Source organism: Anarrhichthys ocellatus, unplaced genomic scaffold (assembly GCF_004355925.1).
Source record: "Anarrhichthys ocellatus isolate YVR2014 unplaced genomic scaffold, GSC_Weel_1.0 scaffold78, whole genome shotgun sequence".
Taxonomy (NCBI): Eukaryota; Metazoa; Chordata; class Actinopteri; order Perciformes; family Anarhichadidae; genus Anarrhichthys; species Anarrhichthys ocellatus.
Window position 1 is genome coordinate 147,081 of NW_022280108.1, and position 16,006 is coordinate 163,086.

The window sequence follows — 16,006 nt, forward strand, 5'->3', positions numbered from 1 at the left end:
TGTGTGTGTGTGTGTGTGTGTGTGTGTGTGTGTGTGTGTGTGTGTGTCCTCTGAGATATTAACCTAATAGACAATGCAAACAGTGAGCGCGACACATTTATCCTTTTTAAATCTTAGAATCATGAAGATGATCCAGATTGTCTTTTGTATTTTCCTCTCTGTTATTTATTAACTTTGTCTTCTGCCCTCATTAAGACTCTGAGGAAATCGTTCATTCTTCTGTCTTTGTCAGAGACTGTGTATAAGAAGTGGACATGGCCGACTCGTCACCATCTTGGTTTTTGCAACCAAACACTGAATAAGGCATTTTTAGGCGACCAAAAATGTTACAAACAACTTTCATGAACTGAAAACCCACTGTGAAAGGGTTAAAGTTGTAAGACGAAAACTAGGACAACTCCCGGACCAGACAACGCTGTGGAAGCAACCTGTCAATCATAGGGTGGCCCCGCCCCTTTAGCAAACACTGCTTCATGCTGTATTGAAGAAGACTTGAAACTAGAGATTGAGACCATAAACTCATGTTTACAATGTTTACTGAGGTAATAAATCAAGAGAGAAGTAGAGTCATTTTCTCATAGACTTCTATACAACCAGAGGAGTCGCCCCCTGGTGGACATTAGAGAGAATGCAAGTTTAAGGCACTACTGCACTGCCATTGGTCTTCATTTAACTGCACTTTTTTTTGTTTTTCAACTTTTAGAAACTTAATAGAAACTTCATGCAGGTAAAACTGCTAATGCAAGCCTTCTCACATGAGAGTCAACAATGTGTTTCAGGTTCTCTAGTTCCCTTATTAGGTATGCCATTATATTTGGCAACACTAGATTTGATTTATCTTTTGTTTGTTTTGTTGTGAAGTGTTTATTTTATGTTTTTGGATCCAACAGGCTTCTTTTTTCTTTTTCAAATGCGGTTAGAGTTGCTATTAAGCAAGGCAAAACTGTTTTCAGCTTTTACGACCAACCAGACTGAATGACTATTTTATGTTTTTTTAACTTGCTGCAGCAAAGTCCTTGAATTGAGTGGGGAACAAGACATGACAAAGTGGACCAAAGGCCTTAAACTCCAGTCAAGAGCAGAGACGAGAGGAAAACGCATTTAAACTCTGACAAAAAGAAGAGGTGGAAAACATTTACCACATTATTACTCAGCCTTTTCATTTTCAACACATCATGTTCAGCAGCTTTTTGTCTGTTTAAAATGCAGCCAAATATGTCACTTTGCTATGAAATCTGAGTTGACGAAGCTTTTACTTTTCATTCATTTGTCTTTTTTGTTGAGAGTGAGCTTCCTCCGCATCTGGTTTTCTCGAAGCAGGAAAAAACAAAGTGCAACATTTGTCCAAATCTCACATGACTGGATAATTTGTCTGTTTCCCAAAGAGAATATGTGTGTGTGTGTGTGTGTGTGTGGCCTCCCATTTTGACATGTCTGTCTAACATTTTCATGAGTTCCTAGAACACCAAACAAACCACACGGGTATGTGAAGCAGCTGCAGTAGTACTAGAGAGCCACAACAGCCTACTGGGGAAAAAGAGAGAGAGAGCATGCCCAGACTAATCTACAGTATGAATTTAAGTGGGTCGAAGTGCATGTCTGCACACATCTGCCTACCAGCTTGCTTCTGTGTGTGTGTTTGTGTTCATGTTTCACGTGCATTCAAACCCATAGTGTGTGCGTTTGTGTATGAATTAGCAAGAGATGGTGGATTTCTGCTTGGAGGTGCGTGTGTGCATGTATTCCCACCCGCAGCATAATTTTTGGAAAAATGCCAAAAGGGGTGAAGAGATTAAACCAAGAGTGTTCATTTACTGTCCAAAGAAAGGAGGGAACAGGCTGTTGCTGTGATTGTAACGATACACAGTGGTCACTAAAAAAGTAAAAAAAACACACATTTAAGTGTGCAGTTATTCTTTCAATTTCACCAAATTGAATTGTGAAGGTTGTACCAACTACAATCTCACATTCCAGAAGTCCATTGACAATTTGGCAATTGTCCAAAACAACTATTAGTCAAGGCAAACAAAAGTTGAAATCTCATAACCTTTCCAGGATCTTTGTGACTGTGGGAACTCTGCCAGTGTGTTTAGATGGCGACACAGTATCTCTGCAGCCAAAGGTTGAACTAGTAGTGAATCACAGTTGAAACAGATAACAATACTTTGTGTGCTACTCTCATGTACTTAAACAGTAGTGTCCTACCTGACCACAGGCTCTGGTATGGCTTCCAGGCTGGCGGGGACCTGCACCCCCTTCTCCCACTCTTGTCTCCAAGGGTCCGAGAGCACATAGAAGTCGTCCGGGCCGAGCTGGGCCGAGTCCGGGAGCTTCATGGCCGTAATGAAGTCAGTACGAAATACCTGCAGGGCGGGAGGAGGAGAGAGGAAGAAAGAAAAGTTTGGTCAAACGGTCAAAAACAGCGGAGATATTTACTTCGACTCGTTTTAAAAATTCTGTTTCTGAGCGTCTTTAGAGGAAGAGATCCTCTCAGTCCATGGGCTCAGACTGCTCATGAAAAGATCATTACTGATAAAAAAATGACTCAATAGTTCAGCTTGGACATAAATCTTCTGTGGCCTCAAAATGATGCATTTTTTGCTTTTCTGCCTCGACACTAAACGTCAGCGTAACACAAGAGCAGGTGAGGAATACAAGAACAGATGCTGAAAGGCGTTGAGCAGCATTTGTCTGGAAAAGCCTTAATCTCTCAATTTGGCAGTCATTTTAATGCTCCCCTGGATGTTTGAGTGGTTTTTCCGCTGCAGTTTTTCTTGTGAGTTTGTGGTCTTACTTTTGGGTGCAAATTAACATGCGGGGTTGTTGTTTTGTTGACTGTAACCGTCGCATTGCCTGAGAGGAAACGATGTCTCATTTCATTACAAACAGTGTTTCCTCTATCCTCAGATCTGTTCCTCCATCTCTCAGCAGGTGGTCTCCTCCTTTCCCTCACTTACATCTTATTCTTTACATTTCTTCTTACATAATGGGGATAAGATGCGAGGAAAAGACGCAAGTGAGGAGGTGTTTAAGACAAATGAGAACCGCCCACTGACAAAGGAGGTAGAGAGATGAGAGGGGGACAGGAAGGAGGAAGAAGCGAGGGAACAACTGCCGAGGTGTTGTGGCAGTGTTGTAGTCAAGACCGCCTAAACCGAGACCAGTTCATGACCAAAACCAGAGTGTATCGAGACTGAGACAAGACCAAAACCAGACCAGGGCGAGTCCCACACTCGATGACACACTCGATGACCCACGTGGAACATGCAAACCACAGACACCCCTCAAATTGATGTGAAAGATCCACTTTCCTATTAAAAACACCCACAGAAAACATTGCCATGTGTGCATGCACAGTATCAGTGTACGATGATATGTATAAAGGCATTGCAGGGGAGATTTTTTGGGGAGTTTTATATGAGCAAACACAGTAAAAAAGAACAACAAGTTAGACAATGCACAGGCGGTTCAGCAATATTTCCACAGTTATGGTCTTGAAATAAAAACCAGAGTCCTCAATCTCTGAGACCGAGACAAGACCGAGTAAAAATGTGTATATACTGCATATACACACATAATGATTAAAATAACGTGTATGTAGGAGGATTTTATAAAGACAAACAAGGTGTGCTTGTGTGTGATGCAGTGTTTTTAAGACCTGAGGGAGTGTGTGTACTCAAGCAGACACAATATTTCTCACATATAATGTGAACACACACACACACACACACACAGTCTGCTATTACAGCGACCTGAAGCATCGACATTATCAGTCATATAGTCAAGGACATCAGCCAAGAACACACACACACGTAGACACACAAACCCACACAGGAAAACAAGCAACACACACACGGCAGAAATAAATCACCCGTATGACTTCACTCCACACGTTATCATCACTTTCTAAGTCTCCTTATTCGTGCTTTATTTGCTCTTCTCCCCATCCTACTCCCCCCCCCCCCCCCCCCATCTCTCCATTAACCTCTCCATCTTTCCCCATCCTTTCCTCACTCAGTACCCTAATGTGTATTATTTTTACCTGCTTTATTTTGACCATGGTAGAAAAAAGTGTCAAAAAGAGATTTGAGAGAAAGGGGGAGTGGATGAGATAAAAAATGAGGAGAGAAGGAAAGAAGAGAAGAAAGGAAGAGAGAAGAAGGGAGGAGAGGAGGAAGAGAGGAAAAAGAGATGGAGGAGCAGATGGAAGAAGGGAGGAAAAAGGGAGGAGATGTGAGAAGGGGCAGAAAAGAAAGGGAGGAAGGAAAGGGGAGAGGAGGAAAAAAGTGAAGAATAAATAAAGTTACCACAGGGAAAGGGAGGAGAAGGAATAAGAAGAGAGGAGAGGAGAAGATACGGGCCGAAAAGAGGAGAAAATAATGGAGGAAAAAGGAGAAGGGAGACAAAAAGGTGGAGAATAAAGAAGGAGATAGGAAGGAGTGTGAGATGAGAGAAAAGACAACACAATATAAGGAGACAAGAGGCAATGGAAGGAGAGAGGAGATAATAAATGAGCTACAGGATATACGTAATTATACCCAATTTAGATATAGGGTACACAAAAGGAGGAGAGGAAAAGGAGGTAGAGAAAAACAGATGAAAATGAGGAGATACGAGGAAAGAAGAAGGGAGGGAGAAAGGACATTTCAGTAGAGATAAGAAGATGAGGAGGTGAGGAGAGGAGAGGCAAAGGGAGAAAAGGAGGTATATCAGTTTTATCACTATGTTTATAGGAATGACTGCAGCTAATTAATGTGAAGGAAACACTATTACAAGCTCCTGTAGTTTTATATTCTGCCTTCTTTCTCCCTCTCCCTGTCTCTCTCTCTCTCTCTGTCTGATTGTCTCTCTCTGTCTGATTGTCTGTCTGTCTGTCTGTCTCTCCCTCTTGTGACAGAAAGTTGGGAGTTGCTCATCCTCAGTGATGGACGACATGCAGACGTATGGAAAAGAAGAAGGAGCATCATAAAAACATGAGACAAACATGTCTCACAAGAGAGTCAGACAGGTAGAGGGACAGGCTAATTTTACCCTAAATATGAAATACAAATGAGGTGCATTTCCTTCAGCTTTCATAATCAAAAATATATCCAGTAAAAAAAAAAGTCCTTCAAGAGCTGATTAGATTTGAGTAACCCGTTTATAGAGAGTCAGTTAATGTCAGTTATATTTCATGTGAAGACAAAAACAAAGAAACGCATTTGGCTGCATCATAACAGAGCAGCTGATGAAGACTTATGCTCGTTGTTGTGACAGAACAAATGTCTCTTCTGGACGGTTTCGGTGGACAGAGACTGTTGTGAGCCTGGAGCATCCATGGGAACTCTGTCAGCAATCACTCAAGTTTCCCCCCATTCATCACATGATTCACTCATTCGCTGGAAAGATCGTCCCCATCGATCAAATTTAATAACTTTGTTCTGCGGAACATGTGATTGAATTGAATTTCCACTCGGCTTTCCAAACTTGATAAAAATCATAATTTGGATATGAATGTGGATGAGTGGATGCAAAGTTCCTAGAAGTGGGAATGATGCAGTACATTTCCAAAAAAGATAAGACAGAAAATCCATTTAGCTTGCAATTTATTGCCTCCGTCAATTATATTTTGTTTCCGGCTGAGTGTTTCACAGAAAACAATGTTTCATAACGAGCGTTGCCTCTTGGTGGATCGCTGTCATTTGTAACGGCAGCGACATTACGCCGCTGTGGTGGAGCTGTGTCTTAATAGAGATTTTGAATCGACAGTTTGCATTTATGGCCCTGAACGTTTTCTTGTGCTGTGAATACAACACCAACGCGCATCTGTTTACACCGGTGAAATATAAGGAAATAAAGTTGCCTTTTCATTTATTTTATAGCCTGTTTAATCCATATTTCCCCACATTAATGCACAGCAAAGTCCAAACAGACCTCTGTAGAACCTATTAGTCACATTACAATACATTAATAATACATCTGAGAACATGACTGCCACAACTTATTTAAATTAGGAAATGAAACAATCAGAAAAACAAAGACTTTTGGCCACAACATAGCACAGGACAGTACTCGTGCACGAGTGACGATTGTATTCAGATGCTTGCAGCCGTTTCGGCGCCTTGACCGTCAGGATTGTTTCCACATTTGATTCTACTTTTTCTGCTGCAACACGATTAAAAACATCGAATTGTTTACTAAAAGACACCGTAGTGAGTTGTAGTTTACTCCACTTACTCTCTCTACAATTATCTAGAGACACCGTCCACATCTGCCTCTCTCTTTGGTCTGAAAAAAGATGGATCGCTCATAACTCAAATAACTACATGCTATCGTGGTACAAACGTTGCACTCGTTTGCATTTCAATAACCTACGTTTAAGTTTTTGTTGTTCCGTCACCAGCTTGGTTTGCAAGCTCTATAGAAACTCTAGTTCAACGCTACGCACACACACAGAGCACCGTGCAGAGGCTTGAACATGATCAAAAAGACACAATTAGTCTCTCTCACACAGTCAATGAAGCTGCACACACACACACACACACACACACACACACACACACACACACTTTTCTTCTGGCCGGTCAGTCAGTCAGTGGGTCAGTATGTTACGTTGAGTTATGGGCTGTATGCATGAAGCACACAGTCATTAAGTCCAATCTAGATCTGGACTGATGACATGAGCAGGGGGAGTGTGTGTGTGTGTGTGTGTGTGTGTGTGTGTGTGTGTGTGTGTGGGTGTGTGTGTGTGTGTGCTGGTAGGGGGGCTGACAGCATGACATGCATTAATAATCACAGTCAAAAACACTGCTATTATTAGCAAAAATTACTCCGACTATTAGTTTTAATAAAGACAGTCCTACGAGGGCGTAAACTACTGCTAATATTACTGCTAATATAGTACTGCTGTTACAACCACTAGACACATGTTTTACTTCAGTCGATAGGACTACTTCCACTACTCAGGTTCCATATATGACTGTTACCAAGGCCTCTTCCGCTACGACTAAAACCACAGCTGCTTCCAGCTACTGACGGTTCACCGACATAACTTCTCACATACAAACTGTGTCTTCTCTCACAAGCTCTATGGCAAAACAATCTGCTACGAAAAAGGTTCCTATTGCCACAACTAGAAATAGTTATCGTGTAATAGTAAAAGTAACAATAACATATTAATAATAACTTATTATTAAACAATATGCTTTATGAGTCTTCAAAGTCAGGAAAATGTAAGAGTTTAACATTATTTTTACTGTTGCCTAGTACTGGTGGTATTTCTGCCACTTTTACCTACTCTAGTACTTCTGCTACCAATAACAGTGGTATTATTGCCACTACAAGTACGACTGCTACTACTCATTCCGCCTGCTATTGTTGCTTCTGGTGCCAATGCTATGAATAAGTGGTACTACTGTACAGCTGCAGCTGCTGCTCCTGACATTTCTGCGACCTCCAACTACAACCACTAGTACAAATAATACAGTCATTATACTTTCATACGGCGTCAGTGAGCCGTAAAGAAAGAAGTAACTGGACCGGGTACTTGAACCTGGACTCACTCCTCACATTCTTCTGTGAACTATGAGCTCCTGCGAGGTCTGATTCAGCTCGTTCGTATGAGGCCGTTTGCCCGTCGGTCTTATTATTGGGACTGACTGTAATCTCTGACCATCTGTAGAGCGCTGATAGATTAGCAGCCGGCTTCGACCTGAGCTGAACAGAACAGAAACCAACAGAGGATGACTGTTGAAATCTGACATTTCAGGCCAGGAAACGCACCCACTCACTCGGGCAGTTAGAGAAACACACACACACACACACACACACACACACACACACACACACACACACACACACACACACACACATATTTATGTCCACACTGATACTTGAGCAGAAACACATATTCACTGGCTTTTGTCGGAAAACACACAAAAAATGAGGAGTAACTTTTTCGTAAGATACCATATAAACGTTGACTAAACACATAGTATATACAAGACATGAATGTATATGTGGTCACGCACAAATGTATTTAACACAAAAACACACACTGACACAGGTGCACACACACACGCACACAAACAAACAATAGACCAAATGGAGTTGCTGAGCCAGTTTCCTCAAAGCAGAGTAACAAAGTGCTTTGAGTGCTTTTAAAGGCCAGCTGACACCACACACACACACCACTGTTAAGACTCCCTGGTTATCTTAAAAAACACAATGTTCAAGTGCGACTTTGAACGGGATGAGAGCGCTGATAGAAAGAGAAGGACATAGAGAGAGAGAGAGGATGCTCCGTCCTTCAGCTTTTATCCTGTTATTATTAGACCGCTAAACTCCAGCAGGGCCTTCTCTGCTGGGATCGTGGGTGCAATAGCGGTGCGACAGTTAGTTACCAGCACCCCATAAGGTGCAAAGGACCCAACATGAACCAAATGTACGTGAGGTAGTGACGTTTGTCATGTTCTTGACCAGAAATAACTTTTAACAGCCAATTTTGCAGCAAATATTATCAAATTACGGCAAACATCAACTTAGTTATAGTAGTATAGTTATGTGTGTATTGCCCGATGATCCTCCGTGACTCAAACAGAGATTAACAGAAGAAATTAGCCATACTACAAACCCTGATAAATATGCAGCTGATGACACGACAGCCCACAGTTGGTGAACGTCATTAGGGAAGCCACAGTGAGGAAATTGTAATAGAACTCGGTAATCAATTACACCGGACATTATACAATAAACAATATTCTTCAATGACGCTTATTATCTGTAGAGTGCTTACTTTGATAATAAAATAAAAACACGCAGGCTGAAACAGGTCAGCAAAATCATTATTGCTCCCCAAGTGAATGGCAGCTCAGTACATATTCACTCGTTTTGTTTTGACCTTTCACAATAAAAGCCCTCGACATTTACACTGCATCACTGCTTACATGGACTTTAAATTCACTCAGAGCGTTTTTCTAAGAGACAACTCAACAAAATATCATATAACGGACACCAAATCCTCCCCCACCGTCTTGTCGGTCAACTCTCTCACTTTCGTCACGTGATGTGTGAAGTTGTCACAATAATGCAACATGCTTTCTGGCATGTGAGTTTTCCGTAAGCACAGCTGTCTGAATAGCTACTGGGAAGAGCAGTGTGCCTGTAAACAGAGCTCAAAGAAACGCTGATTCATCTTAGTCCTCGATAACCGAAGGAAAGGAACTGAAATCCGGCTAAAAGGGGGAATAAGGGGAACTAGATGTCCCGCAACCGAATGCCTCATTTGCATTGGAGTGCTGAAAAAAGACCAGCTCAACCTATTTGTAGAGCGTCAAGCCCGCCACATAGCGAGAAGTGTCAGGCGTCGGTTTGTTGCTTCATGTCACCGGCTGCCACTGAAAATGACTTGTAGCCTGTTGCTGTCGCTTGTAGTTTAAACGCAGCAGTAGCATGGGTTAAATAAATGCAGAGTTCAGATTTCATGGACGTGCCTTTATATGTAAAGGTTTTTACTTAATCCGTTCTATTTCCCATGCAAAAACACACAGTAAGGACTTGGACTTTGAAGAACAAGAGGATGAAGATGAAGATGACTGTACTGACTGACTGTGAAGGACTACATGCACCCTCTGGCATTGTGACAGATTCTGGTAAACAGGGTTTGTGACAGTCACTCTGTACCGTCAAACACCAACGCAGAAGCAGAACCGACAGCAGCACGTCAGCCTGAAATGGGTTAACGTTTGACTGAACTGAACAGGAGAATAAAAGAGAGCTGCTAAAGACGTAAGAGAAGAAACTCTGAGGTGGAAGATGAAATCAATCACACAGAGTGAAAGAAGCACAATGGAAAGAAAGATAAGACAGAAAAGGAGAGAAAAGGGGAGGTGAAGTGAGAGTCAAATAAAGGAAGAAGGAGAAGAGTATTTTATGTTTCTTCCTCTGGGCATCATGGCTACCTGGCTCTCCACAGTGCGTCATGGCAGATGTCGACTCACAGAGAGAGGAGGCTAATTTTAGCAGCCACATCACAGCACAGGGACGGGCTCTAATGATTGGCTGCTTGGAAGGTCCACAGGACTCAGGGAGAAGTGTGTGTGTGTGTGTGTGTGTGTGTGTGTGTGTGTGTGTGTGTGTGAGTGTTGAGTGGGTGATTAAGAGTGAGAGAAAAGGGGCTGATGAGAGAGTGACAGGATGAGAGAGAGAAAGAGAAAGAGAGAGAGAGGGAGGGAGGGAGGGAGTGAGCGGTGACTCAGTGATTTCAGCAAGAAACAGACACTTTCTCTCCCACATGCACCAACACAGGAATCTGGTGCCGCAACACCGACACAATGTAACGGATTTTAATCAATAATGGCCTCACTCATCCATTAGATGATTAATACATTTGATACATTTTGAATTTAGTGGACTCGAACGCGTCGAAGGCTTTGACCGTTGCCATGGTAACCAACGTCCAAAATCGAATGAGTCACATTTATGTTCCTAAAAAATTCCAAACAGCACATGAAACAAAGGAAAAGAAGCCCCCACGTTATCCATTATTCCTCAACATTAGTTATCATCAGACATATCGCGCTGTTTGTGGTGTGTGTGTGCGTGCGTGTGTGTGCATGTGTGTGTGTGTGCTGTCCATGGTGCTGAAACGCAGCGGAGGAGATCGATAGACCGACAGGGCAGTTGACAATTTGTTTAAAATAATCCTCTCTCATTGGACGATAATAGCAAAGTGAAGTACAAGATAAGTAGGTAATGACAGCTTGTTCTAGAATATTCGGGACAGCCCCAAAAAATCAATTTCTTTCTATTTTTATGTCAAAATCCAATCATCTTTCTACCTGAAAGAACAAAACAATGTGCGCTTACGTAAGCTAGTACCAACCAATAATATCATGATATTCAAATTGTGAACCCACCCACTTTTGAGAGGTCCAATCAGATGTGAAGAATTTGATTCAAATCCCTCATGTAACTCTACACCCCTAAAATATTCTGCTTCACTGTAAAATACGTCACAGTACAGAAGCTAAAGACGCGCAAGTTTCACTGGAGCAAAGACAGACATGGACATAGAGCCGCATGAGGAACCACTTTCCCCAACAAGGCTTCAGATCAGTAAACCAGCATGTCACAAAAAAGTGCTGAAATCACATAAAGAGGACACAAAACTTAATCTGGAATGCCCAAAAAGTACGATTTTAACATCTGACTCACCTCTCCTCAGCATCAATCACACAGGTATAGTGAGTCTAAGGTCAAATTAAGAAACTGAAATTGATATAAAAGCTCCCCAAAAGTGTCATAGAAATATATATATATATGTACATAAATACAAGGACAAAATATGCGCTGAGGTAAAACAGGCCTCACTGCACTTCTCAACCGTCTTCATGTTTGTTTCCTACTGCAACAGCAAACCGCTGTTTTTCTTTATCAGAGGGACACAGGTGTCTGAAAAATGGCCGCCTATCTCCTATTTATTTCTCCTCTAAACCGAGTAGCACAGAGAGAGAGGAGAGCTTAGCGCAGGAAAAGTCAAAAGTATACATTTAACAGACGGACGGGATGAAAGGGGATGAAAACTCAAGGGGAAGAGAAAATGTTTGGCTCCAGATGTGCCAAAAGAGAGACGACAGAACCAGAGGAGAAGGACAGAGAGGAGGAGGACAGGAGCAGCATCAAAAGTGCAAATACAACTGGCTGGCATCTTTTCCTGATGTGCTTCCAGGAGAACACTTTTATTCTGGATCTTGTGTTTCACCTCAAATTCATCTTCCCTTTAAGTCTGGAAAACTAAGTTGAATAGTGGAGGAGGAGACGCAATGGAAAAGTAAAGACAGATAAGGAAGAAAGGTACATTTCCAGTAAGGTTATCTAGAAAGCAAATATGCACTGAGACACTGTCTGGTACCAGCCAACAAACTGCCCAGGAGTGTAATCTGGACGGGATTAGCACACAGCCCAGATGTTCTAACAGTAAATATCCATGACGCTTTCCATAACATGCTACTCTCACTGCGACAGCGCTTCAACCTTTAACCAGTTCATGAAAGCATCTGCTGTTCAAAACACTTCTTTTCCAGGACAAACACTCATCAAAGCAGCAGAAACCAGCATTAGATTTAAATAACATTATGAACAACTTAGTTCAACTCGGTGTTATTCCCAACTCGTCAAATTCTGACGGTTGGTCGGTGCATCCTCAGCGCCGGATACGGCCGCATCGCTCCTTCAACTAACACCAATGTAAACCCGAACAAACACAGGACTTTCATCCAGGAGAAGGCGATGGAGAAGTTAACGTGGAAGTAAACGTGGACAGTTTGGCTTGTCAGTAGTAAGTCACGTGAGTCATTAGTCACATGACTAGCAACTCACGGGAGTCATGTAACTAAAGATGCTAACGACTCATGTGATTTGCTAGTCATGTGACTCGTTTGTCACTTGGTAGTGACGTGACTCGTTAGTAGGCATGACCCAAAAACTCGGTTCTAAACAGTAATCGGTTCCAAATGATTAAAGTATCGATAAGGCCAGGAGTTAACGGTTCTATCGGCTCTTTAGGAGTTACGGAGTGAGATGTCCGCGTCTCAAATGTCCTCTCTCTGTCTTTTTGTCTTTGTGCTTTCCTCTGACACACGGTTTGTGGAGTGTCGTAGCTTTAGGCTCAGGGCCTCTGACCTAGTGCCGGTATTTGAGGAGTTGGGAGTCAGAATGTGTTTTATAGTTTTCATTTAAATATATGAGCACTAGGAATCCAAGGCGTTGCTAAATTTCTAATCAATAACATCTCCAAAAGTATCAAATAAAACGAAAAACAGTTCTTCTGTACTTTAAAAGTATGGGAGGAGAAGGATTCTTGGATACAAGAGTGAATTAATAATGTGATGTCAAAACTTGAATAAGATAAGAAAAGTCAAAATAAAGGTTGCACAGTATTTCTGAAATACCCTTTTCATGACACAATCGGTTGTATAAATTATACAGCTGAGAAGCAATTCAAAAGTATTTTGTCTTTTGTCTCTTTTTCACCATCGATGGAGTCTGACGTGGTTCAGAGGGCGGATGGTCTTTTGTGCGAGCGCTGCAGAAAAGGCAAACCAGAGCAGCCCCTGGAGAAAGCTCGCTTCAGCTCGGGAAGGGTGAGCGGGAAAGAGACGCAAAAGCAACAGTGAAGGGAGTCACCGCTTTTATGCGGAAACATTAGCGCTCGCTAAACTGAATCTCTCACGTCAACAGCCGCTACCGACTTGTCGCTTCTCGTATAACACATAAGAAGGATTTGAAAAGAAAGTGAAAAGGATTTCCTCTTTCTCTTTCTCTTTCGTCCCCGCTCTCCCGTCTCGGATCTGAAATGTCACATCCGTAGCTATTAGCCCGACTCCGTTCCGCCGAGCTCTGGAAAAGCACTCAGCCCACGATTCATGCCCCTCATTAGCGCGAGACGAGACAGTGAACAACTCCTTTTGAGATTTTCTCTGAACGCAGGCTCCTCATCACGAGCCTCTGGTCTGAATGATGCGTGGAGCGACGGCGCTTCCCCCCCCCCCCTCCCCCCTCCACGCCAAGGGCAGGCTGATTGCCAAGGCTTCGCTCAAAGGTCATGCAATTAAGCTTTGTTCCCGCTTTCAATAAGGATTTGACTGGCTGCGCTTCGCCCGTTTGAACAGATGTGATTTTTGGCCCGCAGCGAGCTAAAAACTCTGCCCTCCATTCATGTTCACAATAACGTAATCAAAGAAATTTGTCTAAGGCGGAAGAATCCTTAAGAAGAAGGAGAAAAAAAAAGAGTGAAAGGGCAGAATCTGTACAGATTTCTCCACAAATTTAATTATCAATAGTCAGAGCCGCACTGCAGCTCAGAGGTTAAGTCAACTGGATTTTGAGCCAGAGGCTTCTTGGACTGGAGTTTGGAAAGAGAAAAAGCTCTTCTCCGTGAATGCCCTTGGGCAAGGCATTTAACCTCCAAACTGCTTCAATGGAGCTGCTAAATGGCCATATGTCGAAGACTGTAAATGTAGTGGGCAGCTCGCTCAGGATAGATCATGGAACAGCAGGAGTATTAGGCACAACATCGCGAAACAAGAGTATGTACAGTAAGTATTTATATATATATATATTCAGAAGCACACACACACACACAATGTAATTCCAAATAAATATTCAAGCTTTTCACACAACTGGCTTGAACAAGGCATGTATAGCCCCCCCCCCCTCTCAAGTGGATCAGCTCAGTGGAGGCTGTGCTTGTACTCTGCAGCTCCCAGGTGTGAATGTGTGTAAAAATCATGAATATGAAGCGAGATGTTTCTGAGAGTGAGAGAGAGCAAACATGCTCAGAAAACCCTTCCCCTCAATAAATTAAAAATAAAAAACTGGGTCACTGACAAGAAAAAGTCCGATGCAAATATTGTTCTCCGTATGGCGGGCTCAGGCAGACGATCTGGTGAAATGGCAAGCAAAGGCTGGGGGGGTATGTGACCTAGATTTGGAGAAAAAAAAGAATCAACCAAAAACAACTACATGATCAATGCCGCTTCGCATGCCTGCCTTTACTGTAACTCCAGCGTGTTGTCGGGGTTGAACGGGGAATAACACAGTTGATTGAAATGGAAACATAGAGTCGCGTAGAGTCGGCTGCGCTGAAGCTCAGCAGGTTCAATGAGCATGTGACAGATCTACAGCTTGTTTTACGCTGCACGGAGATCCAGACGGGTGGTATATCTGTCACACATGAAAAAAGATTTTGTCACCCGGTTTTTATAGGATTTTCTGAATTGCTGTGATGCACTACACTCCACCCATCCGATGCCTTGTGCCGGCCAAAATAAACCCTATGGCTCGGGAGTAGGAGTTGATCCGTAGAGTCTTATAATAACACAGCAACTATTCTCAGCTGGCCTCCCACACTAACGCTAAGAGGCTCTGAGTCATCTAAAGATATTCTTTTATATATTTAAAAAAAGGAAGATTCTTGCCGTAATATATTATTAATCCGTGATGTTTTCCAGGAGTCATTTTATTTTCGACTGCACTACTTCTGTCTCATCTGCTTCTACTACAGATAATGATTCAGTGCATTCAGAAGAATTGCTTTGCAGAGCACTTTAAATATGTACATTGTGAATGCAATACATGACAGGCACACAACATGTCTTGTGGACAGATTGCATGCTGGTCTATCGATGCTGTTGTCCGTGTCACTGTTGAATATCAGTGCACCATAAAGGGTCTAGAAAGAAGTCTCTTAGATTCATGACATCAAAACCTGACATTTTGTTATTCGGAGCATTAATATAGCAGAGTAACACCGTTAGCTCTGTCAGCTGCTAGCCTCGGTGCTCGGACTTTGCTATGTTGAGAGCCACGTGGAGGCAATCCCTCAATCAGAGATATGGTCAGAATTTTGCAATCAAGCACCTTTAATCATAGTGGTGTTGTTTTGCTGAAGAGTCAATTATTGGGGGGAATAAAGAGAATCACCTACAACATAAGATCATTAAACAGAAGTAGCAGTTCTGCACTAAAGTCATACTTGTTTACCAGTGAGTACTTTTTGCACATTGTGCAGAAGTCTAAAGAAAGTTGTCCGAGCCATGAGAAGCAATCAAGAAGTTTTTGGCTGAGTTTGAAAGCAGCAGACAGCTTTTCCTTGTGGCTTCCTTTAGCATTGTGCAAGAACCATGATCATCATCAATCTTTTTTAATTCAATGTGAAACTAATTACATCCCCAGAAAAACACTGTAAACTTTAATCAAAGCGAAGAGTTGCACAATGTTTCGATGCTTCTCGCTCCAAACTGTCCTTGAAACTATGTTTGTGCCGGGCAGCAGATGTAGAAGTGGCTGCCAAATCCCAATTTACACAAAACTTTTAGAATAAACACCAGAGCGTCAATTAGGGAGACGGGTGCCGACGTCAGGGAAGCGATGATTTACAGCGCGGGTACTGAATCCTGCACAGGTAAAACTTCAGAGCGACCACTTTGAAGTGAAAAACAGGAAAGAAGTATAGAACAAGAACAAG

At 42.4% G+C, this 16,006-nt stretch overlaps 1 protein-coding gene across 1 annotated transcript in view; it reads right to left on the reverse strand.

Annotated features, from left to right (window-relative positions):
- The window catches only part of jade2 (jade family PHD finger 2), a 157,800-nt gene that overhangs the window by 106,753 nt on the left and 35,041 nt on the right, over positions 1-16,006 (reverse strand). The window contains 1 exon segment of the mRNA XM_031874076.1: positions 2,206-2,363. Coding sequence (XP_031729936.1) covers positions 2,206-2,363 — 158 coding nt within the window.